The sequence below is a fragment of the Chrysemys picta genome, chromosome 24, assembly GCF_011386835.1.
Source record: "Chrysemys picta bellii isolate R12L10 chromosome 24, ASM1138683v2, whole genome shotgun sequence".
Taxonomy (NCBI): domain Eukaryota; kingdom Metazoa; phylum Chordata; order Testudines; family Emydidae; genus Chrysemys; species Chrysemys picta.
Genome location: NC_088814.1, coordinates 974,418 through 1,002,263, shown reverse-complemented (window position 1 = coordinate 1,002,263; position 27,846 = coordinate 974,418). Strand labels below are relative to the sequence as shown.

Sequence of the window (27,846 nt, the reverse complement as noted above, 5' to 3'; positions counted from 1 at the left end):
CCTCACCAACACCTGCGTCCTGCTGGGGGTTGGGAGCAGCGCTGGGGGGTGAGTGGGGAGCCCCGGGCGGGCCTGGCCCCCCGCCGCTCCCCGCCCGGGCAGGCGTCGAGCCTGCCGCTCACCCGGCTCTCCTGCCGGCGGGGGCGGGGCGGGCCGGGGGCGTGCGCTGCGCCCGGGGAGGGGGAGGCGCCAGGCAGGCGGAGCTCGGCTCCGGGCAGCCCAGGGTCGGCGCCGCACAGCGGCTCCCAGTCCGGGCTCGGTGGCTGCTGCGCCTCCAGGTGCGAAGCGGGGAGCCCGCCTGGCCCCGGGCGCGGACCCCCCGCACCCCCATGCTGATGCTCCACGTGGCCGGGCCCCCCGCGGCCGGAGCCATGTCCCAGACCGAGGTGGATCTGTCCGGCTGCGGCATCGCCCTGGAGCCGGGGACCCCCGGCCGGGCAGCTCCGCTCCGCAGCCGGGGGCGCGAGAGCCGCCGCGGCTCCTACCGGTTCAGCCGGCGGAGCTCGGCCGAGCTGGAGCGGCTGGGGTACGAGGGGCCCCCGGGGTCCGGCCCGGCCGGGGCGCAGGAGGCGCGCGGGGACCCCCGGGCTCTCCAAGGCGCAGAGCCCGCGGCGCGCTCCGGCTCGGGCAGCGAGAGTGGCGGCCAGACGCCCTCGCCGCCGCCGCCCCCCGGCCGGGTCTCCCCGCGCGGCGCCCCCCCGGACGAGAGCCGCCGGGCGCAGGAGGAGAACGAGGAGATCGAGACCCGCGCCGTGGCCACCTCCCCGGACGGCCGGTTCCTCAAGTTCGACATCGAGATCGGCCGCGGCTCCTTCAAGACGGTCTACAAAGGGCTGGACACCGAGACCACCGTGGAGGTGGCCTGGTGCGAGCTGCAGGTGGGTGCGGGCCCGGCCCGGGAGCCCTCAACGGGGGCGGGGGGTATCGGGGCCAGGCGCCCTCAGGCAGGGGCGTGGGGAGGGCTGAGAGACACTGGACATGATGGAAAGCGCCCCCAGCGCCCCCCGTTCCAGCGCTGGCCTACGCCCTCAGGTGGGCCGGGGGGTCCCCGGGGCGGCTGCTCGCCAGGGGTCACTTTGCTGCACACCTGTCGGAGGGCGGGGTGCTGCAGAGCCAGGAGCCCCCAGTCCATTGGTACCTGGCTGGCCTGTGGCGGGGGTGGGGGAGAATGGGGCCGCCTGAGTTCTGAGCGGGGAAGTGGGTGCTGCGGCTCCCGGCGGTGGCTGGCTGGGCAAGGCGCAGTCCCTGGGGGAGGAGATAATGTTCTGAGAGTGGGGAGCTGGTTGGACCCTGATGTCTGACAAATTGGGGCGATTCTGTTCGGGATCCTTCCCCCACGCTCCAGGGGCTAGTGGAGCAGGTCCCCAGCATGGGGTCACAGCGACTGCAGGGCTGGGGCACCTCGGTCCGGCCTGCCAACCCAGTGGGCTGCAAGGCCCCTGCTCAGGACCCAGCGTACCAAGCCCCTGTTTGGCTGCCCCACTCTGGGGCTGCCCCCTGCTCCCCCAAGGTTCCCAGATCAATGGGGCTCTACTTCAGGTTAATCCGACGCTGCGCTGGGGCACAAGGCCGCCCCTTGGCGCTCAGGCTCCAGGGGTATGTGGGGGGTGAGGGCTGTGTGGGAGTTTCCCCAGCCCTGGCCCTGGATTGCTGAGCTAGGCAGGTTGGAGTGAGGAGGGATTGATCAGCAGGATGGCCCTGGGCCCTGGCTCAGTGCTTTGTCTCTGCCTGTGGTGTTGGCAGGGCGAGGGCAGGCTGTTCGGCTGGGCCAGCTTTTCTGCAGGTGCCAGGTCGGTGGCTCCTTTCCCCAGAGGGGTTTAAGAAAGTCTGGGGTTTGTGACTGGCCCAAGTGCCCCTTTGAAGGCCCTGGGACTGAGCCGTGGGTCGGGTTGGGCTCTCCCGGACCCCCAAAGCTGAGTTCAAGACACGTCTCAGACTTCAGGTGGGGGCATGTGCGGGTTGCTTCCCCCAGGTCCCTGTCCCCTCGTTCGGCTTCAGCCTCTTTCTTATTCCTTGGGCCTCCCACTCCCCAGAGATCCTTGTGATACTGCGGCATACTGGGGAAGAAGGAGCTCCAAGAAGGTGTGTGGGGGGATTGGGGCCACATCTGGTCATTTCTCCGTTATCTCTGGCTCCTGCAGCCCCAGGTCTCTCCTTTCCATTAGTAGTGGCCTCCCGTGGCTGGCACGCTGGACCTGTGATTTCTCTTACGTAGGAGAGCTGGCAGCAGCAGCCACAGATACTGAATTACCGTCATTCATGGCTATTCCCATTGGTGCCATTTCTGCAGACGGACGGCAGCAACCCAGCAACGCATGCCCTTGCCCACCTCCAGCGTGGCTCAGATCCGTAGGTGCCCATGTGCTGGGATCTTGGTGCTGTGCCAGACGGGGTCAGACCAAAGGTCCATCGAGCCCAGTGTCCTGTCTTCCGACAATGGCCAGTGCCAGGTGCCCCGAGGGGATGAACAGAACAGGGAATCGTCAAGTGATCCATCCCCTGCCGCCCATTCCCAGCTCCTGGCATGTTGGGCCCTGGTGTGAAATGCTCCCAGCATCTCGCTGCCCAGCCGCTCTGGGCTCCTCACAGCTCAGTTCTGCATCAGTTGCAGCTTCCTGCATGGCTCATTCTCATCACGTGGTGATGGCAGCGCCCGCAGCCAGCATGCTAGTGCCGTGCATGCCGATCCCGGCCCCATAGAGGTTGTAGTTGTGTATCAGGCCTTACGTGCCAGGCTCTGGGCTTCCTTTTCTGCATGCACTGCCCCGCCCATCAGAGGGGCTGCTTCAAACGCCAGCCTTGCCCCCCTTGCCAGCTCTGTGCCGTGTTCTACAGAACTGGCCCCTTCGGGTTCTGGTTTCGGGGCACTGCTGGCAGGTGTTGGAGGTGCCTCTGGAGTGTAGATGGGGGGTATGGTTCCTCTCAGGTTCTCCTGACAGAGGCTAGTGTGGTGCCAGGGGCGTAATCAACAGAGATTTGTTGGTGGGCACCCGTGGCCGGTCTGTGTGACGCTGCGAGAAGCTCTGTGGTGCCCTTAGGGGCTGGATGCAGGAGCTGCTTTAACACACCCGGACCTGGCACTTTCTGGTCTCCTGCCAGCTCTCCCATCCCTTCCTCCTCCAACCCCTGCCTCCCTCTGCTGGGACTGGGGAGCTTGTGCTGAGAGGGGGCTGGTTTCTCTAGCCCCCATCCTCCTTCCTGCTGCAACCAGCAGCAGGGCTGTATGGGGACTATCCCTTCCGGAGGACCCCACGTCTCCACATAACCCCTTGGGATGGGCTTCGGCTGCAGTCCAGAATCTCTGACCACCCTCGTCCTTGGGGCGGCTGGTGCAGCTGCGAGTTCCAAGTCCTTGTTTACACAGAAAAACGTGTCTTGCGAGTTTGTCTCCTGCCCCTAAAAGCAGCGTGGGGCGTCGCTGTGTGAGCTCGCCGATGGCTGCGTCTCCGGGTGGGCGGAGGGACTCCTGCATGGCAGCGGGTGGTTGTGGGAGGAAGGGGCATTGTGCCCTGAGCAGCAGGCTGGCCCTTCGTGTCTGCCCACTGGCGCTTGGCTCGGTCTGCCGGAGTTTTCTCCCGAAGCTTCCCACCTTGCACACAAGGCGGAAGCCCCTTGGTATTAGTGGTGACGCTTCCCAGGGTCAGGCATTGAGGTCCTTTGCCCAGAGGTCACAGTCACGCTCTCCGCGGTCAGCCCCACCGTGCCTGGCTTTTCCTGGGTGCGTAATTTGTGTGTCCCTCTGTGGGTTTGTCACGTGCTGTATCCTGTATTTGGGCCGTGCCAGGCATGTGTGTCCCTGGCCCGTTCTCCGCGCTCGCAGCTAGCGCAGCCTGGGGGGCATCTGGCCACCTGTCTTGGCCCCAGGTTGGTTCTCAACCCTGCCCCAGTGTTGCTGCTCCAGATTGAGTTGCCAGGCGGATCCCAGTCTCTCTCCACAGGCCACATCAGAGGGCGCCCGTCAGGCTGAGAGCACGGGCCGTTTGCGAGGCTGGATCTGAGGTACCCAGCAGACGTCCTGCAGCCCTGCTGGGGCGGGGGGAGGGGGCCGTTTGTGTTGGTCTCTTAGCCTGGCTGGCAGTGTTTGGCGCGGCCAGGCCGGCTGTCGTGGGGATGGTGCCAGACGGCTTTCTGGTGCGCTTACAAAGTGATGCTGATTTGGGGGGCCACCGAGTGGGGGGCCTGTCTGCAGGCATCAGTACTGAGCAGTGCCAGCCGCTCCGTGTGGGCTCTGGCAGGCCAGCAGGCTGCACCTTCCCAGGAGGAGGCAGGGGGATACAAAGTTCCTGCTCCCCTTGAGTCCCCGGAAAGCACAAGAACAGCCACGTGGGTCAGAGCAAGGGTCCGTCTAGCCCAGTGTCCTCTCTGCCGCCAGCCGGCGGTGCCAGGTGCTGCCGAGGGAATGACCAGAACAGACGGTCTCTGAGCGCTCCATCCCCTGCCGCCCGGTCCGAGCTTCTGCGCCAGCCCTGGTTCGGCTGCCTCCTCCAGCTCTGCTGATACCCCTCGATCCTGATCTGCCCCCCGGGCGCTGTGCCAGTCCCCTCAGCCCTGACCCCCCTGCTAACTCCCCCCGAGAGCTGTGCCAGTCCCCTCAGCCCCGACCCACGGCCCCCCTGCTACCCCCTCCAGAGCTCTGCCAGTCCCCTCAGCCCCGACCCATGGCCCCCCTGCTACCCCCCCCACAGAGCTCTGCCAGTCCCCTCAGCCCCGACCCCCCTGCTAACTCCCCCCGAGAGCTCTGCCAGTCCCCTCAGCCCCGACCCCCCTGCTACCTCCCCCCGAGAGCTGTGCCAGTCCCCTCAGCCCCGACCCACGGCCCCCCTGCTACCCCCCCCACAGAGCTCTGCCAGTCCCCTCAGCCCCGACCCCCCTGCTACCTCCCCCCCCGAGAGCTCTGCCAGTCCCCTCAGCCCTGACCCCCCTGCTACCTCCCCCACCGAGAGCTCTGCCAGTCCCCTCAGCCCCGACCCCCCTGCTAACTCCCCCCACAGAGCTCTGCCAGTCCCCTCAGCCCCGACCCCCCTGCTACCTCCCCCCGAGAGCTGTGCCAGTCCCCTCAGCCCCGACCCACGGCCCCCCTGCTACCCCCCCCCACCGAGAGCTCTGCCAGTCCCCTCAGCCCCGACCCACGGCCCCCCTGCTACCTCTCCCCCCCCCGAGCTTTGCCAGTCCCCTCAGCCCCGACCCGTGGCCCCCCTGCTACCCCCCCCACAGAGCTCTGCCAGTCCCCTCAGCCCCGACCCACGGCCCCCTGCTACCCCCCCCCCCCCACAGAGCTCTGTCAGTCCCCTCAGCTCTGACCCACGGCCCCCCTGCTACCTCCCCCCCCCCCCGAGCTCTGCCAGTGCCCCTCGGTTAGGATTTCCTCATTCAGCATCTCTTGTCCCAAGCCCCCTGTGCCATGCAGAGCCAAGGAGCATGTGAGCAGACTTAACAAGCCTGTTTTTGAGCCCTAATCCTGCAGAGAATCAGCCGCTGTGGTACAAATATAGGAGTTTGTACCACAAATAAAAGTGGTTGTGGTTGTGCCCTTTCAGAAATAGCTTTGTCCTGCATTTGTCACACAGTTGTCATTTATTGCTTTTAAAATATAAACGGTCACTTGACCTCAGCCCTGACCCGCTATTCCAGTCCTGAGCTTCTCACCCAGCTGCCCTGCCGGTGCCCCTCATTCCCGACCCGCAGCCCCTGCCAGCCCAGCCCAGCCCTGCCCCCCCAGCCCTGCCGGTGCCCCTCACTACCCGACCCGCAGCCCTGCCGGTGCCCCTCACTACCCGACCCGCAGCCCTGCCGGTGCCCCTCACTCCCGACCCTCAGCCCCTGCTACCCCAGCCCTGGGCTCCTCCACCTCTGCCGGTGCCCCTCACTCCCGACCCTCAGCCCCTGCTACCCCAGCCCTACCCCCCCAGCTTTGCTGGTGCCCCTCAGTCCTGACCCGCAGCCCCTGCTATCCTAGCCCTGCCCCCACCCCACCCCAGCTCTGCCGGTGCCCATCAGTCCTGGCCCGGAGCCCCCTGCTACCCCAGCTCTGCCCCCCCCCCCAGCTCTGCCAGGGCCCATCAGTCCTTGCCCGGAGCCCCCTGCTACCCCAGCCCTGGGCTCCTCACACATAATAGTCTTGGCCTGACATATTTCTGGTTTCTGAAATCAGGTTTAAAGCAGTGTTTTTATTGACTGATGCCTGGGGGATGCTGGGAGGGGCTGGGGAAACCAGAGGCCCAAAGTGGGTCCAACTGGTAAATATTTGTTTATCATGAGCGGTTTCCTGCATGACCCCCCCCCCCCCCCCGCCGCTGCCGTGGGCAGTGGCGCAGAGCCAAGAGCTGGAGTTGCCTGAACTGGCCAGGGCGTGTCTGCACGCTCTCTCCTTATGCACCGAGCGCTTGTCCCTTCCCCAGAGCCCGTGCTGCTGTGGGCGGAGCAGAGCTGAGGAAGGGGGGCTGGTGAACCCAAGCTGGGCCCCCTCAGGTGGACGTGAGCCCTTCAAGGGGGCAGGGGCCTCTGGGGTTGCTGTTTTACAGTGTCTGTGGTAGTGCCCCTGTGTGCTGGGCACATCCCAAACACTGGCAGGACAGGCCTTGCTCCGGGGGGGCCTGGGCGGGGACGGCACGCGGAGAGTGTCCGGGGGTGACCCAGAACCCTTAGCCTGAACTTGTCTTGTGCTTACAGGCCTCTCTGTACTGGCGCTGCATTGCTGGGGGTCGTGTTACACCCCAGGGAGGGGGGCAGGGGCTCCTGGTGCGTTTCAGGTGCCTGGGGGCAGCCTCTGCGCCCACATGCCCAGCTGGGAATGCAGCTCCAGGCTGTCCTAGTGGCCCTTAGGTTCAGGGCAGGTGGGTAACATCTCCTCTGGTTACTGCTCCACTGGCCCCAGGGCAGCCCCCCCCCCCCCCCCCCCCGGTCATTCTGGGTGTGAGTCCATGCAGCTTCTGGGTGGCAGAGCCCTGAGCCGGCCTCCCCATGGGTAGCAATACAGTGGGGGAGACCCCACGCTGGACTGGGGCTGTGGCCTGTAGGCTGGGCTCTTGTTTTGCGCCTCAGACTGGCGCATGCTGGGACAGTGCTCTGGTCACGGCCTGGCACGAGAGGTCCTGTACTCCCCGGTTACGCTGCGTGGTGTGGGCACCGCTGGGGGACCTGTTGATCTGGGGGAACACCCCATTCCCTGGTGCAGGCAGTACCATTCCCTCTCCTGGGGGACAGACCTCCCTTGAAGTCTTGGCTCTAGCAGGGCTGTCAGTACTTGCCTGACCCTCGGGGCAGGGCTGGGTGTGTGAGGAGGTGCCAGGTGTTGCTCCTTGGCTGCCCGCTGACGAAGCAGCCGTGGTGCTGCGCTGGGAGCCCCTTTCTGCCTGGCTGTGGTTGGGTTGGGGGGTTTCTGCCCCCACCAGACTGATCTGGGAGCCGCTTGTTCCAGGCTTGGTGGTTCCTGGTACATGTTGGGGCTGTTGAGTTTCACGGGACCTAGGAAAACGGTCTGCCCCCTGCACCCCACTAGCTGAGCAGCCGTGGGAGGGTTCGGCTCCTCGCGCCCAGGGGTGCTCTGACCGTGGGTGCCCGTCAGGAAGTGAATGGAGGAGCTGAGTTGTTTTCAAGCTGCTGTGGGATGCGAGGGGTGAGGGACACAGAATCGTGGTACACATGGAGGCTGGGCCTCTGCTCCCAGCCTGGGAGGAGACCACAGCAAGCGGGGAGGCTCCGTAGAGGCTGGCGCTGATCTCTTCTCCAGGCGGCAGTTCGGTGCCAGCCACGCTCTTTCCCGGGTTGCTGTTTCTCGGGGGCAGCAGCAAGCTGGCTCCAGCTGGAGAGGTCTGTGGGGCCCTCCCAGGTGGGGATTTATGGCCGGGTGCTATTTCAGGGCTGGGCTGCACTCGCGATGGTGGCCTGCAGAGGCTTTTAGCTATAAATGCACCATAATTATGTCAATTGGTCCCCTCTCCAGGAGGCTGGGCCCTGCACAATGGGGCTTTCAGAGGCTGCTGCTCGGCCCTGCTGCCCAGGGCATCACAGAGCTGGGTCTGTAGCCAGAGCCTCATAAACACCTTTGGAGAGGAAGAAACGTGTAAAAATACCACACCGCCTCCCCCAGCTCCACCTCGGCAGCGGCCAATGAGAGCAGCGGGGCGCCCGGGCTGGCAGCGGGACCTAGCAGTGAGAGCCCGGCCGGCTCTGGCACTTGGGACTCGGTGGCTCTGGGTGGCTGAACTGCTGGGAGCCCTCAGCTGGGAGTTGGGGCGGGAGGCAGACGGTGTCTGCAGAGCCCTCGGGGAGCTCAGTGGCGCTTCTCCAACACACGGCGAATCCCCGGCTTTGGGCTTTAATTCCAAGTGCTCATTGCTCGCCCCGGGTCCTCTCCTCATGTGCAGGACACACACTTACTGCAGCTTTTCTCCTGGTCCCAGTCCCCCTGCCCACAGGGACTGGCCAGAACTCCCTTGGTTCAGCCTCGCCCGGAGGAGGCCAGCCCTGCCTTGGCAAGCGGGGGGGGCTTCCATCCCAGCTTGTTAGACGGCTCCAGCGTCTGTGACCCAGAGCGTCGTACTGCTGTGCACGAGGCGGCTATTAGCGAGGTACATTGTGTCCCTGCCCTCCAGGCTGAGCGAGGCTGCTGGAGCTGGGGGGTGCATCACCTGCTGGTGCATATGCTGAGCAGACGCCTTAGGGGCCCTTCTCAGTGAGTGGAGCCGGGGGGGCGGGGGTTGCTGCTGGCATTGCTTGGCAGCGCCCTCCTGGGGCTTGTCCGTTGGGCACAGGCCATCTTGGCCTGTGTGGAGCTGCTGGGGCACCTGGCCCACAAGGTGAACTTTCCCCAAACGTAGTGCTGCCGAAAGGGTGCCAGGACAGAACCCAGGCATCCTGGCTCCTAGCCCCTCCCTCGCCCAGTCATAGCCCCCACATCTCAATGGTAATGTATCAAGAATGCTAAGCAGCATGTGCCAGCTTGGTTATTGCCCTCCGGGCACGGGGGGCACAGGACTGGAGGGCAGGCTGTGCCCTCGCAGCTCTGGGGGTGGCGCGATCCCCCCCCTGCATTCTAGCACTCCATCTGGGGGAGCCCGTATGCGCTGTCCAGGCACGGTGAGCCCCTGGGGTGGGGGGCAGCAGCAGCTCGCAGGCTTGGGCAACAGATTCCGGAGTTCCTGGATCTGGTTCCTCGTGAGCACCTTGGGAGACGTGTGGCTTCCCGGAGCCCAGCCCTGTGCCAGGCCAGACCCCCTCCCCTCCCCCCTCTGGGTCTGGAAGCTGGGGGTGGGGAGCTGCCCGGGGACTGTCTGGGGCTGGGATGCTCTCGGGCGACTCCCCAAGTGCTTCCGGCTGCTGTTTGTAATGAACTGAGGCTCAGCTGGTCCCTGGCGAGTTTGCTGGGTCTCAGGCTGGTGCCACTGGATGTGTTGGTTGGTATTTCAGTTTGGGAGCTGGAATGGTGGTCTCCTCCTCGGCCGTACTAGCAGGGGCTGCTATGGGTCAGGACGGGCAGAGCAGGGGCTTGGAGATCAGTTCACTTGCCCTGGATCTAAAAGGTGCCATTCATTGGTCTCGGCGGGTTCCCTGCTCTGGGCTGGGCGGGGTCAGGGCCCCGAACGTGGGTGTGAAAGGATGGGATTGTGCACAGCCCCATGTGGGGCACTGGGCAGCTGCAACCCAACCACGGGGCCAGTTATGATGCAACGAAAACATTACGAAAGATTCCCGGGCTGATTTATGGCTCCTGCGAGCCAAGGGGCTGAGCGCACGGCTCCCTGGAGCCTGCCGCTTCCAGTGTTTAGGAACGCGGCAGCCGCGAGCCGTTGGTTTCTTTGGCTGTCAGGGCAGGGATGTGGAGAGTTGTCCCAGCCGGGCAGCTCCGGATCCTGCCTGCGCTCTGCCTGCTCGCTGCCTGGTGCTGGGGCAGGGGGGGTCAGCCCTCCACAGGCTCCCATGGGCCCTGCTCTCATCAGGGAGGGGCAGAGGGGGGTGCTTGCTGTCGGATGTAGGGCTGCAGCCCCCCAGGGGCAGTGTTCCCGCTCCCAGCAGGCAGGGCCCTGCCAGGAAACACCGCCTGCGCGGCACGTTCGGCATTTCGAGCGCAGGCCAGGAATCGACCGGGGGCCATGGATGGAGTCAGTTCTTGCTGCTCCAGGCTCGTGTCGTTTCATGTGCCTGCCTTAAAGATACGCCAAGGCAAACTGGGCTCGCAGCGACTGCTGGGGTATCTCGCCTCCACGCCAGGCCCGGCTCCCCAGTATTATCACGGGCCAGGGCCAAGGAGAGAGCTGTGGCCCCATAGCGCCTTGCGGGTGGGGGAACAGGAGCTCCGGCCCCTGTCTAGGGAGAGGGTGCCACAGGCCGGGCAGTGGCTGGCGCTGGGGCAGGGGGATCAGTCCTCCACTTGTGCCAGTTTCTCCGGACATTGCTGGGTTCTGCGAGGGAGGGAGCAGGGCCTTGGGCACAGTTACCAGCAGGTCAGCGGCCAGGCACGGCTCCTGGGGAGGGTTTGGTTTGTGGAGCACATGACAGGAATGCATGGGGACTCCAGAGCCTGGACAGCCCGCGGGGAGCGCTGTGGGGTGGGGGGCCGGAGGGGGGAGCGTGGGGGAGGCAATGGGAGAGGGGGCGGAGGAAGGGGTTGTGTGTGTGCTGAGCAGGACTCATGGGCGTTTGCCTGGCCTGTGGGTGGAAGGGAAGCTGTCCTGGCTGGCGCCAGCAGCCCCGGTGAGGGGATGGAGCTGCCAGGCTGAGCCCCAGGGGGCAGGTGCCTGTGCCCTCCCTGCTGACCTTGGGGCTGGGCTCCTAGTCACGGTGCTTTAAGCCTCTGTCAAAGCTCCACTTCTGCTGCCACTTTAATTAACTTGAGCAGGAGGAACATGGAAAAACCGGGCCCAGAGCCTGACGCGCCTGTGTTGCCAACAAAGGCGGCATTGAGGCTCGCGTGGCCCCCTGCCATAAAGGTGCCCTGTGTCTGCACTCGCCAGCCGCCCGCCCGCTCTCCGAGGAGGCAGCAGGAATTGTTCCTTGTGTACGGGTGCAAGGCTGGCCCGAGGGGCCATGCTGGCTGGGCGGGAGACACTGGCGGGGCTATGCCAGGTGGAGGGGGCAGCCCAGGGCAGGCTGCCCCTGTGCACACAAGTTCTCTCTTGGCCAGGGCATTGGCTGGCAGGAGCTGTGCTGGGCGCTGAGCGCTCCCTCCTGTCTCTTGTCACGAGTTCTCGGGCTGCGAATTGGGACCCAACTACCTGGGCCCTGCTGAGCCGCGGGGTGGGGGGTGCTTAGCACCTGGGGGTCACCAGGCCTCGGCCCCCCCTTGTGCAGGGGCTGGGGACTGATGCCCCGGGACTGCTATGCTGGGGCGGAATCCCCAGTGGAAACGAGCCCCCGCGCTCCTGCCCCGCTCCCTGCGCGAACGCAGGTTCATGCCCTGAGCTGGGGCACAAAGGCAGGCTGGGTGGGCTGCTGGGGAGGAGTCGGGTTTGCCCCCCCATGGATAAAAGGTGGCGCCGATCTCCGGCCCTGCACGGCCCACAGCTGCGGCAGGAGGTGCAGACACTGGTGGCTTTGTGGGTGTCACTCCGCGTCCACGTGGGCGCATGCCCAGCGCCGTGCGAGTGGGCAGCCTCCTCTGGCTGGGCCCACTGGAGAATCTCAGTGCTGGGCTGGGGGCGGCTTCTGTCTCACTAACACCCCAGCGTGCTGCGTGGGCACCGTGCCCACTCCAGCCAGCCGCTGAAATACTGGCCCAGCCCCTCCCTCCATCCAGCACGTGGCTTAACAGGGGAGCAGCAAATCCAGAGTAAGCCAAAAAGTCTCACCCCTGCTCTGTCCCTGGCGGGCCCCTCCGCTCCCTGGAAGGGGCGGGGGAGACGCGTCCTTCCCCTGCGGGGGCTGGCACACGGGGGGCTTGGCTTGGCCCCGGCTCTCTCTGTGCAGAGCCCGGCTGTTTGCTGGGCAAAGGGTCCTGCTGTCCCTGCTTGCTCTCGGGGGCTGGGAGGTGAGTGAATTTCCGCTCTTGTGCCCGCAGCCCCGGGCTGCTCTGTCCTCCCCCGACACCCCATGTCCATCCTGACCCAGATACGGGCTGTCTCTGGTGCTGATAAGCTGGGCCGGGGCGTTCTGGGGGAGTCTGGCAGCTGGGATGCACAGTGCGTCCAGCCGGCGCGATTAGCGGCTGCCAGCTCCCCAGCCCTGCGCTGGCTCCAGGGCGTGGGGGGGGGGGAGGATGCTCTGCGTGGCCTTGCTGGTGCCGTGGTGCCTGGCTCTGCTCGTCTCTGCTACGTGAGTAATGCCGCTGACCTGGGCAGCGCCAACAGCACTCCCGGGGCTGCTGGGACAGGCCATGGCTGCTGTCTGTGCGGGGCACCGGTGCCCACGCAGCCAGTCTGGGCTCTGTACTGGGAGCTTGGCGTGGCCTTGCTGCCGTGTATGTGGCTGGCAAAGAGAGCCGGGAGGATGGATAGGGGAAACAATAGGGGCTCCATCTCTGGGTGGGAGCATGGAGGCTCTTAGTGGCTGGGTTGTTTTGAGGAGCTCCGTGGTAGGGGTATGGGGAAGCCGGGGGGGGGGGGCTCCGTGGCAGGGGTAAGGGGAAGTGAGTGGGGGCTCCGTGGCAGGGGTATAGGGGAGCGCGGGGGGGCTCCGTGGCAGGGCTAAGGGGAAGTGAGTGGGGGCTCCGTGGCAGGGGTATAGGGGAGCAAGAGGGGGGCTCCGTGGCAGGGGTATGGGGGAGCACGGGGGGGCTCCGTGGCAGGGGTATGGGGGAGCGCGGGGGGAGGCTCCATGGCAGGGGTAAGGGGAAGTGAGTGGGGGCTCCGTGGCAGGGGTATGGGGGAGCACGGGGGGGCTCCGTGGCAGGGGTATGGGGGAGCACGGGGGGGCTCTGTGGCAGGGGTATGGGGGAGCGAGGGGGGGGCTCCGTGGCAGGGGTATGGGGCTGGCTCAGGCCAGGACCGGTCCCTTGTGCCAGAGGGCGCCCCCCAGTGGCCACTCATGCCTCCCCTGTGGGTGCCTTGCAGACTCGGAAGCTGTCGAAGGCTGAACGGCAACGCTTCAGTGAGGAGGTGGAGATGCTGAAGGGCCTGCAGCATCCCAATATTGTCCGCTTCTACGACTCCTGGAAGTCGGCCATCAAGGGCCAGATCTGCATCGTCCTGGTCACTGAGCTCATGACCTCGGGCACCCTGAAAACGTGAGCGGGGCTGGGCTGGCAGGGGGGAGGGCTCCGGGTTCTGGCTGGGTGGCGCTGTGTGGCAGGCGGAGAGGGGGCACTGGGGCCTGTGGGGAGAGGGGGTAGGGTCCTAGCAGGTGGTGGGGGAGCCTGTCTGGCCTGCGTGTGACGGCTGTGGTTGCTGGCACAGCGAGCTTGGCCGGCATGTGGGCCAGTTGCATTCCTGGCGTGAAGGGGCCGGGGCAGGATCCGGGCAGAGCTCACAGCGCCTCTCGGCCAAGCTGGGCTGCAGCCGCATACCGGGGTGGGCCTGAGAACTGGTGGGGGTCTGGGGCAAAGCCCTGGGCCTGCCAGGCGCTCTGCGACCCCCGAGCCCCCCACTGCACAGCGTGTCGCCCGCCGGCTCAGGAACAGCTGTCAGTGCATCCCGGGCGCCCTTCTCTCGCCGTGCTGCGCTGCACCAGGCAGCTCCGGCTGCTCGCCGTTGCTGGGCCATGCTTGGCCCTTGGCACCTGTGGAGCCCGCTGTGTGTGCTGCCTGGGTGAGAAGTCTCCACGCAGCCTGCGCCGGGACCCTGCTGCCCAGTTCCGTGCAGCTCGGGCGGCGCCTGGCCGGGGGGAGCAGCTGGAGTCGCCCCCTCATGCCGCCCGTGTCGCCCTCGCAGCTACCTGAAACGCTTCAAGGAGATGAAGCTGAAGGTCCTGCAGCGCTGGAGCCGGCAGATCCTCAAGGGGCTGCACTTCCTGCACACGCGCTCGCCCCCCATCATCCATCGCGACCTCAAGTGTGACAACATCTTCATCACCGGCCCCACCGGCTCCGTCAAGATCGGGGACCTGGGCCTGGCCACACTCAAGCGGGCCTCCTTTGCCAAGAGCGTCATAGGTACCGGGGTGCTGGGTGTGCGAGTGGCCGGGCCCCTGGGGCAGGTTCCCCGGGATAGCCTGGCTGAGGGGCCACTCACGGTCCGGGGGGCGCCCTGCGCCATGGGACCTCCTGGGGGGCCAATGCCAGCCTGGCTCTGCTGAGTGCGGCCTCCCCTGCAGCCAGCGCCCCTTTCCCCCCCCCCCCCCCCCCCCCAGGCCGGCAGGGTGTGGCTAGCCAGCCCCAAGGAGCAGCTTGGTGCTGAGTTGTGTCCCCCGCGCCCCCAGGCACCCCGGAGTTCATGGCCCCCGAGATGTACGAGGAGAAGTACGACGAGGCGGTGGATGTGTATGCCTTCGGCATGTGCATGCTGGAGATGGCCACCTCGGAGTACCCCTACTCGGAGTGCCAGAACGCCGCCCAGATCTACCGCAAGGTCACCTCGGTGAGTGGCTGCGTCTGCACCTCGATGCGGGGACCCCCAGCCGGCACCGCTCTGCCAGGGAAACCCCTTCCCCGCCGGAGCCACTCTGGGGGCCCGGGGACCCTCCCCCCCCGGCGAGCCGCTCAGCCCAGCCTGGCCCTTAGCTAAGACGTTCCCTCCTTCCTGAGGCTGCCCTGGGAGCAGCTCCACGCCCAGACACTTGGGCAGAGATGCCCAGGACAGCCGCTAGCCACGGCCGAGCTCTTGGGTCCCTTGGCTGGGGACAGAAGGGGGAGCCGAGCGGCTCTCCTGGATGCCCTTGCAGGCGGGCCCCATTCCCCCATAGCTGTGCTTCCCCGCTGCCCCCTGCTCTGCTCCCCGCCGCAGGTTTCTGTCTGGCGGAGGCCACGCGCTGCTGCCTGGCATGCCGGGACCTGGGAGCAACAGCCTCCAGCGTTAATGGGGCGGAACCAGGAAGCTGTTTGTGAACCTGGTCTGCTCCGCTGCCCTGGGCCAGCCTGCAGCCTTAACGACCCTGAGCCGGCCAGATCCAGCATGGTGCCGGTTTGCTCCATGACCTGCCGTCCCCCCGAACTGCTCTGCCCCCTCGTTCAGGCCAGGGAGGGGCCTGGCCAGGGACTGGTGCTGGGTGGTTCTTCTCACTCTGAGCCACTGGCTCTCGCCTGCCTGAATCGGGGTCTCTGTCCCCAGGGTGAGGGGTGTTTCCTCCCGGCCCCTCCCTGTGGGGTCCCTTCCAAGCTCAACTTGCGGGTACTGGGAGTCAGGTCCCCGGAGCCAGAGGCAGCCCCAGAGGTCACTTGCTCACAGGGCCAGTCTCACCTCAGTCCGGCCCCCTGCACGTTCAGGGACGTCTGCTCGCAGCGCTGCGGAGGGTGCCTGGGACCTGCCTTACTGTCGGGATGTCTCCCTGCAGGGCATGAAACCCAACAGCTTCTACAAGGTGAAGGTGCCAGAGCTGAAGGAAATCATTGAGGGCTGCATTCGCATGAACAAGGCTGAGAGGTGGGCGCGGCAGGGCAGGAGTGTGGGGCCATAGGGCTTGCGGGGCGCAGGGCTGTGGGGCTGGAGGCCTCTGGGGTAGAGGGGGCTGGCCGGGTTGGGCTGGCGGCCCGGGTTCCAGATGAGCTAGGGCGCCCTGGTGCCGGCTCAGTCCATGTGCTGGGCTCTGTCCCGTGGTGCCAGTTGTGCTGGATGGGGTCCCTGTGCCGTATGGGTTCCCCCGCTGGGCAGCGGCCCCCCAGGGTGCCCAGGCTGCGCTGACCCCGACCTGTCCGCCAGGTACACCATCCAGGACCTGCTGGAGCATTCCTTCTTCCAGGAGGACACGGGGGTGCACGTGGAGCTGGCCGAGGAGGACGACGGCGTCAAGTCCGGCCTCAAGCTCTGGCTGCGCATGGACGACACCAAGAAACTGCACGGCAAGTACAAGGACAACAACGCCCTCGAGTTCCTCTTCGAGCTGCACAAGGACGTGGCCGAGGAGGTGGCCCAGGAGATGGTAGGTGCCCGCGGGGGGAGGGGGAGCAGCCTTGCCCCCGCCTGGGATGGGGAGACAATGATCTGGGCCAGGCCCGGTCCCCTCCGCGGACCCACGCTGCCCACAGCTCTGGCGCATAGGAAGCTGCTGGCTTGCCACTGCCTGTAGCGGGCGCTGCTGCCTTGTGCAGGGGCAGGGTCCGTTCTGGGGCAGCGATCGTCTTACCCTCTGCCTGGGCTGCCCCGGCGCAACCGAGCCCCATCCCTCCGTCCCCCCCCTCCCTTGGTGCCCTGACCTCGCCTGTGCCCGGATCGCTCTGCCAGGCTGGGCCGGGGCAGGGCCTGACGCGCCCCCCCACACCTCCTGCAGGTGACCCTGGGCTTTGTGTGCGAGGCGGACTACAAGCTGGTGGCCAAGGCGGTGCGGGACCGCGTGGTCACCATCAAGCGCAAGCGGGAGAAGGTGAAGCGGGCGCAGGATGAGCTGCGGCGCCAGGAGCAGGAGAAGCAGCCGGGTGTCCTGCCCCTGCTGGAGGAGCTGAAGTGCCCCCCGGTGCCTGCCACCCCCCAGGCCTCGCCGGCCACGCCTGGCTCCGGGGACTCTGTCTTTGGGGGCACCTTCCCCCCGGAGCCCGAGGAGCCCGAGGCAGATCAGCACCAGCTCTTCCTGTACCGGCATACCAGCTACTCCTCCACCACCTGTACGTAGCCAGTGCGCGGGCACTGCGGGGCGGGGACAGGGGTGTGGCTGGCATTGGCCTGCGTCTCCCTGGGGTGCAGAGAGAGCAGCTCCCAGCCTCTCCTTGGCATCTGCGGCTGGCATTGTTGGGAGCCTGGAACGTGGTGCCCTGGTGCAGCTGCTCCTGTTTCTCTTCCGTTCTCCCAGGGAAGGGGGGCGAGAAACGGCAGCTCCGGGGGGGAGCCTGCCCTGGCCCTCCCGCATGGGCAGCTGGCAGCCAGGATTTGGGGGGCTGGGCCCCTGGGCTGGCCACTCACCCTGCTCTCTGCTCCCCAGCTGACTGCGAGACGGATGGGTACCTGAGCTCCTCTGGGTTCGTGGACTCGCCCGACCTGTCCCTCTGCCACTCAGGCACCTTCTCCACCGGGGACCCTTCCAGCCCACCAGCTGCCCAATCAGAGAGCTGCTTCCCCGTGGTGAGTGGTGCCTCGCGCTGCCACGGGGCACCTGGCGCTCCCCTTTGGGGGGCTGCTGGGGGTGCCAGGATGCCCCCTCACTCCGGCTTCTCCCCGCAGAGCATCGCTGTGAGCTCGCCCATGGAGCGCCTGCCGTCTGCCCCGGCCAGTGAGTTCTCTTCCCCAGTGGACAGGTACATCTGGGCCCTGCTCCGTCAGCGCCGTGCCCCAGCCCCTTGGAGGAGGAGTCAGCTATTGCCCCCGTGGGAGGGGTTGGCTGGAAGGGGCTGGGACTGGTCGCTGAGATGGGGATCAGGGTGGGTTACGGAGGATATTGGGCTGGGGCAGGTGGGATCGGCCATTAGTAACGCTTGCCCCTGTGCTGTGGTGCTATGGCCTCCCCCCAGCTACGCATCTGACGTGGCGTCCGGCCTGAGCGACGGCTGCGAAGGGCTCTCGGCCAGCGAGCAGAACGCCAAGCTGCCGGCCAAGCGGGCCTCGGGGAAGCTGCTGCGGCGCCGAGCCAGGTCGAGGCTGCGCATCACCAACGTAAGCGCCACCGGTGCTGCCCTGCCTTGGCCCACAGGCTCCGAGGGGCGGACGTTCGCTGTGAACGGGAGTGTGGGGCGGGGGCTGTCGGCGGGAGGTCAGGGTGGCAGGGAACAGGGGGCCGATCTCCCTGGTTCCTAGCTGGCCCTGGCCCCATGGGAGCACCGCGGTGGCTGCTCCAGCGCCCCGGGTCCCGCTCTCCTGCCCTGTGTGGACATGCAGTTCACAGGGAGCAACGCGGGGGGAAGAAGCGCCGATTGGCCCTTCACGTTTCCATTGAGGGGGCAAAAGGGCCCCCCAAACCCACCCATCTGCACAGGCTGAGAAGCGGGGCTGGCACAGGCCTGGTACCGCAAGCGCTGGCCCTACCCTGTGCGTTACCTGGCTCCCTGCGGGGGGGTGGCGTGGGGGGGTCTCCGCAGCTGCCTGTGAGCTGCCCCTGCCCCACAGATCTCGGACAAGAGCGACCGGGTGGTGGAGTGCCAGCTGCAGACCTACAACAACAAGATGGTGACCTTCAAGTTCGACCTGGACGGGGACAACCCAGAGGAGATTGCGGCCGTCATGGTGAGTGCAGGGCTCGGCAGGGTTTGGGGGGCCCACGCCCAGCACTGACCCACCTGCTCGGCCCCACAGGTCAATAACGAGTTCATCCTCCAGTCGGAGCAGGACAGCTTTATTCATCGGATCCAGGACATCATCCAGCGCGTGGAGACCCTGCTGCGCAAGGACGGGCACGGTGCCACCGGGGCGGCTGGCAGCCCACAGCCTGAGAGCCTGTCGCCCTCTGCCACCAGCAACGGCCTCCCGGTGAGCCCCCTCGTCCCCCGGTGAGCCGCGCCCCACCCCGTCCTCCCCCTCGTCCCCCGGTGAGCCGTGCCCCCCCCGTCCTCCCCCTCGTTCCTCGGTGAGCAGCCCCCCCTCGTCCCCCGGTGAGCCGCGCCCCCCCCCGTCCTCCCCCTCATCCCCCAGTGAGCCCCCTCGTCCCCCGGTGAGCCGCGCCCCCCCCCCCGTCCTCCCCCTCGTCCCCCGGTGAGCAGCCCCCCCTCGTCCCCCGGTGAGCTGCGGCCCCCCCGTCCTCCCCCTCATCCCCAGTGAGCCCCCCCAGTCCTCCCCCTCGTCCCCCGGTGAGCCGCGCCCCCCCAGTCCTCCCCCTCGTCCCCCGGTGAGCAGCCCCCCTTCGTCCCCCGGTGAGCAGTGTCCCCCCCCCCAGTCCTTCCCCTCCCCCTCGTTCCCCGGTGAGCAGCCCACCCCCTCCCCGGTGAGTGCCTCTCCACTCCTCTGTGAGTACCCCCGGCCCCCCGTTGAGCAACCCCCCTCCACTCTCCGGCTGCTCGGTGAGTGGCCTCCTCGCTCTCGGTGAGCAGCCTTCCCGGTGAGAGCCCCCCCCCCGTCCATGCATCGCTCCAGAGAGCATGTTCCAGCTTCCTGGGCTGTGCCGGGGGGGTCCCGGGGGTGTGTGTGTGGGGGCGGGCCAGAGCCTGCCGCAGCCCCGGCCTAGCCCATCACAGGCCCTGTCTCTCATTGGCAGGCGGAGCTGCAGCTGCAGGATCTCTCGCGCTCCATCTCGGCCTCGTCCTTGCTCAGCGGTACGTGCCTGCCACCCCCTGCCCCCCTCCAATAGGGCGCCCCAGCCCTGGGCCTGCGAGACCCCCTCTCTGGGGGGCTGGGCCAGGTGGCCCTGTGCTGCCCGCTGGCTCGTGATGGAAGCATGTCTGCCGTGAAGGCGGGGCCTGCAGCCCGGGCAGCGGTAGCCAGGTGGCATTGCCCTATGCGGGGAGAGGCCTGCGCCGCCCCCTGTCTGGCAGCGGCAGCGGGGGGAGGGCTGCTGCTCGGGGGTGTCGGGGCCGCACGGTGCGGGGACTGACTCCCTGTCTCTGTCCCAGACCTGGGCTGCAGTAGCCCAGGCCAGTCGGAGCTGGCTCTGGTCCAGCCCTCGCTCAGTGGCTCCCCCTCTGAAAACGACGTCTTCAGCCTCGCAGACACCCCGCCAGGGACCCAGCCTCTGCTCCCAGCAGAACCGCCAGGTACCGGCTCCGACACCGGCCTCCCCACCTTCCCCAGGCCCGGCCACGGCCCCCCACCGAGCTGGAACGCTCACACTGCAGCCCCACCGAGGGAGCAGCTAGGTGCAGGGGGGGCAGGGATGTGGGGACCCTAGATGAGAGGGAGGGGGAGCACCCAGCCGTGGAGTGGGGACATGGTTAACCCCCCCCCCCCCATGCTCATCCCTTTCTCCTCCGCAGGTTCCCCCAGTGCAGCTGGCTGGAGCTGGCCCTCCTTCTGGATGGCGCCTGGCCTGGCCCCGTACCAGCCGCCGACGTCCCAGTCTTTCCCACAGACGGCCGGGCCTGGGCCCCAGGCTGGGGGCTCCCTGCTGCCCACCACGCCACCCAGGGGAGGCCTGGGCCCCCTGAGCCCACCCATGAACAGCACGGCCCCCACTGTACCCCCCTGGTCTCCTGCCACCTCCCCCTTGTTCTCGCTGGCTGAGATGTTCTCCCTGGCAATGATGAGCATGGCCCAGACGCTGCTGCCGTCCGTCTCCTTGGCTGCCCCCCCACCGGGTGGGCCCCTGGCCCCTGCACCGATACCTCGCCCGCAGTCGCTGTACCTGGGGCCGGCGCACTCCACCTCCCCTGGCCCCGCAGGCCTGGTGGAGCCAGCGCCACGCTGCAATGGGACCCAGGAGCTCACCAGCACCCGCGTCACGGAGGACTGGGGGCCAGCTCTTGCCCCTCAGGGCCTGGGAAGAAGCGGCACTGGGGAGAGTCTGTTGTCATCAGTGAGAGCTCCTGCTCCGGGGGCGCTGGACAGCGGCTCGGTAAGCACCCCCAGAAGGGGCCTGGGCGCTGCAGCGTGAGGTGGGTCAAACAGCTGCCAGAAGGCCCCAGGAATGTGGGGGCACAGCCAGGACATGCCCCCAGGGGAGCCCCCAGGTGGTGCGAGACCCCAGCTCTCGGTGTAGGGCTGGTGGGAAGGGGCTGGCTGCAGGCTGCGGTGGAATGGCCCCAGGGGGCGGGTGATGCTGGGACCAGTTACAGCAGCCCGGGGGCTGGTGTTACTCCGGGGGACGAGCCGCTGGCTCGGCGCGAGGCCTGGAGCAGCCTGTTAATCCCGAGGCTTGGGCCTGAGCCAAGGAGCCGCAGCTCAATCCCGGCCCATCTGCTGCCGGGGATTAGACGGCCGTGGATGTTGCCGGGGCCAGGACCCTGCATGGGGGCGGCTTGGTGCTCCCTGACCTGGCTCACCGGCTTCTCTCCTAGGTATCGCCCTGCTCCCCGAAACCCAGCAGCCACCTGATCGTCTCCGAGTCGCCCGCTCCTGGCACGGCCAAGGCCCGGCTGTCCCCCATCAACGAAGGTAAAGGCCTGTCCAAGCAGTGTTCAGGGTGGCAGCCGCTGGCTGAACTGTGGTGGGAACAGGGCTGGCATCGCAGAGTGCCTGGTGCCAGCTCTCCCACCAGCGCACGGAGAGCCACGCCCAGCGCTCACACCTGCCCTGGCCCACGCTGAGCCGGCTCCCTGCTAACCCGCCTTTCCCCGTTCGTTCCCAGAGGCCAAGCCCCAGATTCTGGGCCGGTTCCAGGTGACCACGTCCAAGGACCCAGCCAACAGCCCCCTGGGGCAGCAGAGCCAGAGTGACAGTGAGCAGAGCGGCCTGGAGCCCTGGGAGGGGGCGGCTGGCGCCTCCTCCCAGCCCTCGGTGCCCAGCTCCTCCGCCACGGAGGGCAGCACGAGCCCCGACTCGGACTCTGTCCCCGACACCCCAGTGCAGGACCCGGACGAGCAGCTGGCCGAGGAGGGGACGCCGGTGGCGCTGGTGGAGAGCGACCAGGAGGGGCCTGGGGAGGGCGGTGCCGAGAGCCCTCAGCAGGCCGTGGTGAGCCAGGTGTGGATGAGCTACCCGCGCAGCTTGTCCTATCTGAGCAGCGACGACACGGAGAGCGAGGACGAGGAGATCTGGGAGGAGCTGCAGAGCCTGCGCCAGAAGTGAGTGGGGGACCCGGCTCGGCCTTGCCCACGTGCTGCTCTGCTGGGGGGCGGCAGGGAAGCAAGCGGGGCCCTGTGCAAGCGCCTCTGGCTCCAGGGAGATCTCGGGGGGCTGCTGGCCAGTGCTGGGGCGGGGTAAGGTAGCTTCCTGCCAGTCTCCTCCCTACGGGCAGCTAGGCTAGAAACAGGCGTCTGCGCCCTGCTCTGCCTTGACGGCCCTGCTGTCCCCAGGCACCTCTCTGAAGTGCAGACGCTGCAGGCTGTGCAGAAGAGGGAGATCGAGGAGCTGTACTTCCGGATGGGGAAGCAGGCCCCCCCAGGCATAGTCTCCCCAGCTGCCATGCTCTCCAGCCGCCAGAGACGCCTCTCCAAGGGCAGCTTCAACCCGTCCCGGCGCAACAGCCTCCAGCGCCTGGAGCTCTCGCAGACCCCAGGTACCCGGCCTGCTGCTCCCTGCTGGCACCTGACCCCGCAGACACCCCCCCCCCCCACTGTCCTCTCGCAGCCCCCAGGTACCCGACCCGCTGCTCCCTGCTGGCACCTGACCCCGCAGACACCCCCCACACACACACTGTCCTCTCGCAGACCCCAGGTACCCGGCCTGCTGCTCCCTGCTGGCACCTGACCCCGCAGACACCCCCCCCACACACACTGTCCTCTCGCAGCCCCCAGGTACCCGACCCGCTGCTCCCTGCTGGCACCTGACCCCGCAGACACCCCCCCCACACACACACTGTCCTCTCGCAGCCCCCAGGTACCCGACCCGCTGCTCCCTGCTGGCACCTGACCCCGCAGACACCCCCCCCACACACACACTGTCCTCTCGCAGACCGCAGGTACCGGCCTGCTGCTCCCTGCTGGCACCTGACCCCGCAGACACCCCCCCCACACACACTGTCCTCTCCCAGCCCGCAGGTACCCGGCCCGCTGCTCCCTGCTGGCACCTGACCCCGCAGACACCCCCCCCCCACACACTGTCCTCTCGCAGACCCCAGGTACCCGACCCCCTGCTCCCTGCTGGCACCTGACCCCGCAGACACCCCCCACACACACTGTCCTCTCGCAGCCCCCAGGTACCCGACCCGCTGCTCCCTGCTGGCACCTGACCCCGCAGACACCCCCCCCCACACACTGTCCTCTCGCAGCCCCCAGGTACCCGACCCCCTGCTCCCTGCTGGCACCTGACCCCGCAGAGACACCCCCCCACACACTGTCCTCTCGCAGCCCCCAGGTACCCGACCCGCTGCTCCCTGCTGGCACCTGACCCCGCAGACACCCCCCCACACACACTGTCCTCTCGCAGACCCCAGGTACCCGACCCGCTGCTCCCTGCTGGCACCTGACCCCGCAGACACCCCCCCCACACACACACACTGTCCTCTCGCAGCCCCCAGGTACCCGACCCGCTGCTCCCTGCTGGCACCTGACCCCACAGACACCCCCCCCACACACACACACTGTCCTCTCGCAGCCCCCAGGTACCCGACCTGCTGCTCCCTGCTGGCACCTGACCCCGCAGACACCCCCCACACACACACACACTGTCCTCTCGCAGCCCCCAGGTACCCGACCCGCTGCTCCCTGCTGGCACCTGACCCCGCAGACACCCCCCCCACACACACTGTCCTCCCGCAGCCCCCAGGTACCCGACCCGCTGCTCCCTGCTGGCACCTGACCCCGCAGACACCCCCCCCACACACACTGTCCTCTCGCAGCCCCCAGGTACCCGGCCCGCTGCTCCCTGCAGGCACCTGACCCCGCAGACACCCCCCCCACACACACTGTCCTCTCGCAGCCCGCAGGTCCCCGGCCTGCTGCTCCCTGCAGGCACCTGACCCCGCAGACACCCCCCCCACACACACTGTCCTCTCGCAGCCCGCAGGTCCCCGGCCTGCTGCTCCCTGCTGGCACCTGACCCCGCAGACACCCCCCCCACACACACTGTCCTCTCGCAGCCCCCAGGTACCCGGCCCGCTGCTCCCTGCAGGCACCTGACCCCGCAGACACCCCCCAAACACACACTGTCCTCTCGCAGCCCGCAGGTCCCCGGCCTGCTGCTCCCTGCTGGCACCTGACCCCGCAGACACCCCCCCACACACACTGTCCTCTCGCAGACCCCAGGTACCCGGCCTGCTGCTCCCTGCTGGCACCTGACCCCGCAGACACCCCCCCCACACACACTGTCCTCTCGCAGACCCCAGGTACCCGGCCCGCTGCTCCCTGCAGGCACCTGACCCCGCAGACACCCCCCCCACACACTGTCCTCTCGCAGACCCCAGGTACCCGACCCGCTGCTCCCTGCTGGCACCTGACCCCGCAGACACCCCCACACACTGTCCTCTCGCAGCCCCCAGGTACCCGACCCGCTGCTCCCTGCTGGCACCTGACCCCGCAGACACCCCCCCCCCCACACTGTCCTCTCGCAGCCCCCAGGTACCCGACCCGCTGCTCCCTGCTGGCACCTGACCCCGCAGACACCCCCCCCACACACACTGTCCTCTCGCAGACCCCAGGTACCCGGCCTGCTGCTCCCTGCTGGCACCTGACCCCGCAGCCACCCCCCCCCACTGTCCTCTCGCAGCCCGCAGGTACCCGACCTGCTGCTCCCTGCTGGCACCTGACCCCGCAGACACCCCCCACACACACACTGTCCTCTCGCAGCCCCCAGGTACCCGACCCGCTGCTCCCTGCTGGCACCTGACCCCGCAGACACCCCCCACACACACTGTCCTCTCGCAGCCCCCAGGTACCCGACCCGCTGCTCCCTGCTGGCACCTGACCCCGCAGACACCCCCCCCACACACACACTGTCCTCTCGCAGCCCCCAGGTACCCGACCCGCTGCTCCCTGCTGGCACCTGACCCCGCAGACACCCCCCCACACACACACTGTCCTCTCGCAGCCCCCAGGTACCCGACCCGCTGCTCCCTGCTGGCACCTGACCCCGCAGGCACCCCCACACACACACACTGTCCTCTCGCAGACCCCAGGTCCCCGGCCCGCTGCTCCCTGCAGGCACCTGACCCCGCAGACACGCCCCCCACACACTGTCCTCTTGCAGCCCGCAGGTACCCGGCCCCCCCAGACATCCTTGGCTGCTCCCCACCCCCTCCCGTTGTCCTTGGCTGCTCCCTGCTGGCACCTGTCTCCCCCCCACGCTGTCCTCGGCTGCTCCCCGCAGGCACCTGATCCCCCCCCCCCTCCCCCGCCATCCTTGGCTACTCCCTGCTGGCACCTGACTCCCCAGTCCCATCCCCCCCCCCCCCTTGTCCTCTTGCAGCCCGCAGGTACCTGGCTCGCTGGCACCTGACCTCCCCTCCGCCGCCGTCCTTGGCTGCTCCCTGCTGGCACTTGATCCTGCCCCCCCCCCCCCGCTGTCCTCGTTTTGTCTGGGACCCCCATGTGGCTTTAGTGCCCAGGGGCATGTGCTGTGGGGAGCTCTCTGGTTGCCACAGCCTGGGCTGCATGGAGGATCCTCAGGTCTCTGCCCTGGGGGCGGTGGCATTAACCTGCGTGTTCCATGGCAGGGGAGATGTCCCCACATGCCAGGCTGTGCAGCAGGCACCTGGGGGGCGGCTCAGGGCCCCCAGCCCGGTGGCCCCCTGGCCACTGACCCCGTCTGGCTCCCAGCAGGGATCATGCGCAGGAACTCGCTGAGTGGCAGCAGTACCGGCTCGCAGGAGCAGCGGCCGAGCAGAGGGGTGACGTTCGCCGGAGACCTCAGCCGAACGGTGAGGGCGGGGGGTTGCTGGGGGGCCTCCTGGGCTGTAGCGTCCCATCCCACTGAACCCCAGGGGTGGCACCTCCCCATGGGCCACGCTCCCTCTGCCACAGAAGGGGTTGTGTTGGAGCATGTGCTACGGAGGCACTGCACACCCCACAGCGACAGGGGCCGGGTTCCCCTGTGGGGCCGGGCACGCGGCTCTGAGCCCCCGAGTGTGCGCACGGCTGGCTCCTGTCCATAGACCCCTCGGTGAGTGCCCCCTGCTGGGACCAGCGCCGGCTTAGCCCCCTTCTCTCTCTCTCTCCGCAGTAACCGGCCTGCCAGCACCGACTTTCATGGACTACCTCAGCCATGCGCCAGCTGCCCTGGAGGGGTGGTGAGAGGCCCTGCTGTGAGCTGACCAGCCAGCACTTGCCCCACGGACTCTTCTGGGTGTGGAGACCGCACTGGCAACTCCTGCCCTTGTGTGCCCCTCCCAGCTTTGTCCCTGCGGAGCCGGCCCCACGGTGTCGGCTGCGGGTGCTACCGCCTGGAGCGTGGTCGCCAGAGACTCCTGGCTTTGTCTGACAGCCCCAGGGAGGATCTGCATTGCCCCCCACGGGCCCCCGTGAAGTCTGATGGTGGCAGCACTAGGGTCCCGCCCAGCCTGGTTCACCTGCTCCCCACACGGGCTGCAGCTGGGAAGGAGCTTGAGTGGGGCAGGGTAACGCCCTACCCTATGGGGAGCCTTGCTTCAGAGCACCCCTAGTGTCAGCTGAGAAACGCTTCCTGCTTAGCTGGGTACCAGCCCTTCACTGACCCCCACCTCCCCACTCTTCAGACACTCCCAGAAAGCACCAGGGCCCCCACCCACAGGGGCAGTGCCAGGGACGCAGGCCCAGGCTGCCTGGGGCGGGGCTGATCTTGCCTCTGCCTGGACTCATGCCCTGGGTGGAGAGCACTTCACCCCGACACCCTGAGCTAGGCCCCTGGGGTCATGTTTGCTGAAGGCAGGGCCTGGGTTATAGGAAATGCACGTGCAGACCCTGTCCCTCCTCTTTATGGCAACTCACCTCTGTGCTTTACTCCTCGCCAGGAGCCGCCAGCCCCATTGCAGGGAGGGGGGTGCTGCCCCCTGCGCAGGGGCTGAGTTCTCAGTGCCTCTTTGCCCTAGAACCATAAACCAGCAGCATCGGGGCAAGTGCTTTTACACCCTCGTGCCAAGCCATTCTCCTGGGCAACAGGCATCAGGCTTGTACTTGCTGGGCCTTGGAGCTCGGCTTCCGCTCTGGCCCCATAGCGTCAGCGAGAAGCGCTGCCCTTGCCCTGCCTTGCCATAGGACAGACTGACCTTGTCGTAAAAGGCTTTTTAGAGACTCTGTACAGTGGTTGTGAATAAAACAGATCACATGGGGATGGCTGAATGCACAGTGCCGGTGGGGTGTGATTACAGCAGCTGGAGCATCTTGTAACCAAATCGATTCTTCCGGTAGGACAGATGCGGGTGGGAGGCTTTTCTTGTAAACTGTTTGAGAAGAAACCCTGCGGTGTCTATGGCGGGGTGGGCGTGGGAAGGTGGCCACCAGGTAATACAGCTGCTGTCCCCTCTCCTGTGAATTCAGGACTTAATCCAATGAGCTGGAAAGTCTCATTCTCTCACCCCCCCCACACCCTCTTTAGCCTCTTAGGTAAATGTGTGCTTCATGGAACAGTCCCTGAGGCACGGAGCTGGCCGCCTGCCACCAGCTGCCTTAATAATCTACTTGGAAGCACAATTTCCAGAGGCATTTATTGGAACACGACGAAGGCAAAGATAACTGCAGGCACTGGAGTTCTGCCCTTCGCAGGGGCAAAGGAAGGAGGGTTTCCCATGCAGGCTGGGCCAAGGGCAGTAAGAGCCACCCTTCCTGGGAGTGAGGGGGGGCGGTTTGTGCCTTCTTCCCCGAGGGCAGCACATCACCTTTGTATCTAATTCAGTGGGTCATGGAGGCAGCATACAGACACCTTCCCCACATCACTTGCAGGGTTTTTCCCCTCCCTGGAGTATCCGAGTGGGCACACAGGCATCATTAGCCGAAGGTCACGCAAGCAGCTCACCACAAAGTTGGCTTTATTCATATCCTCAAAGTTGCATCACCTTTTAAAAAATGAGTCACTGACTTCCAGGTCTAGTGCCACCCCCCAATGGCCCAGTAAGGTCAATGCCTCAAACACCCTGACTGGTGGAAATGAGGGCAGCCCAGGGACCATGGCTTGGGCAATCCCGTGCTTCCCCCCCAGGGCTGGGTGCTGGCTACAGTGGTGCAATGCAGATTAGCCATTCCAGGCTGTAGACTGAAGGGAGAGAGCATTGCTCAGCCAGAGGTGAAGCACAACTCACTCCAGGGAGCTCTGCAGCCATGTACTAGCTTAGAAAGGCTGAGCAAGTCCTGTACCTGCAGGACTCAAATCTCTCTCCCCTGAGGCCAAGGAGGCACCTTTCCATGTATCAGCCTCTCCCAGGGCTCTACTCTTCCCCCCACACCAGGGCATGTGCTGAGATCAG

The 27,846-nt window shown here is 67.0% G+C and overlaps 1 protein-coding gene across 4 annotated transcripts; it reads left to right on the top strand.

Moving 5' to 3' along the window:
* Nucleotides 1-99: 99 nt before the first annotated feature.
* On the top strand, nucleotides 100-26,725 carry WNK4 (WNK lysine deficient protein kinase 4). Of its 4 annotated transcripts, none has more exons than XM_024111378.3 (20): nucleotides 100-878; nucleotides 12,987-13,159; nucleotides 13,803-14,023; nucleotides 14,290-14,447; nucleotides 15,361-15,449; nucleotides 15,726-15,945; nucleotides 16,294-16,624; nucleotides 16,939-17,078; nucleotides 17,178-17,251; nucleotides 17,465-17,606; nucleotides 18,057-18,173; nucleotides 18,243-18,416; nucleotides 19,138-19,195; nucleotides 19,493-19,633; nucleotides 19,853-20,430; nucleotides 20,873-20,969; nucleotides 21,163-21,598; nucleotides 21,830-22,032; nucleotides 25,232-25,329; nucleotides 25,632-26,725. In XM_024111378.3, the coding sequence occupies exons 1-20, from the start codon at nucleotides 330-332 to the stop codon at nucleotides 25,632-25,634; spliced, it is 4,002 nt and encodes a 1,333-aa protein (XP_023967146.2). In that variant the 5' UTR covers nucleotides 100-329; the 3' UTR covers nucleotides 25,635-26,725. The 4 variants fall into 4 exon arrangements, 3 of the variants coding, with proteins under 3 accessions (XP_023967146.2, XP_065433878.1, XP_023967145.2); XR_010594805.1 differs by having other exon boundaries at nucleotides 175-878; nucleotides 25,126-25,329; XM_065577806.1 differs by having other exon boundaries at nucleotides 175-878; nucleotides 15,766-15,865; nucleotides 25,229-25,329.
* Nucleotides 26,726-27,846: the final 1,121 nt, after the last annotated feature.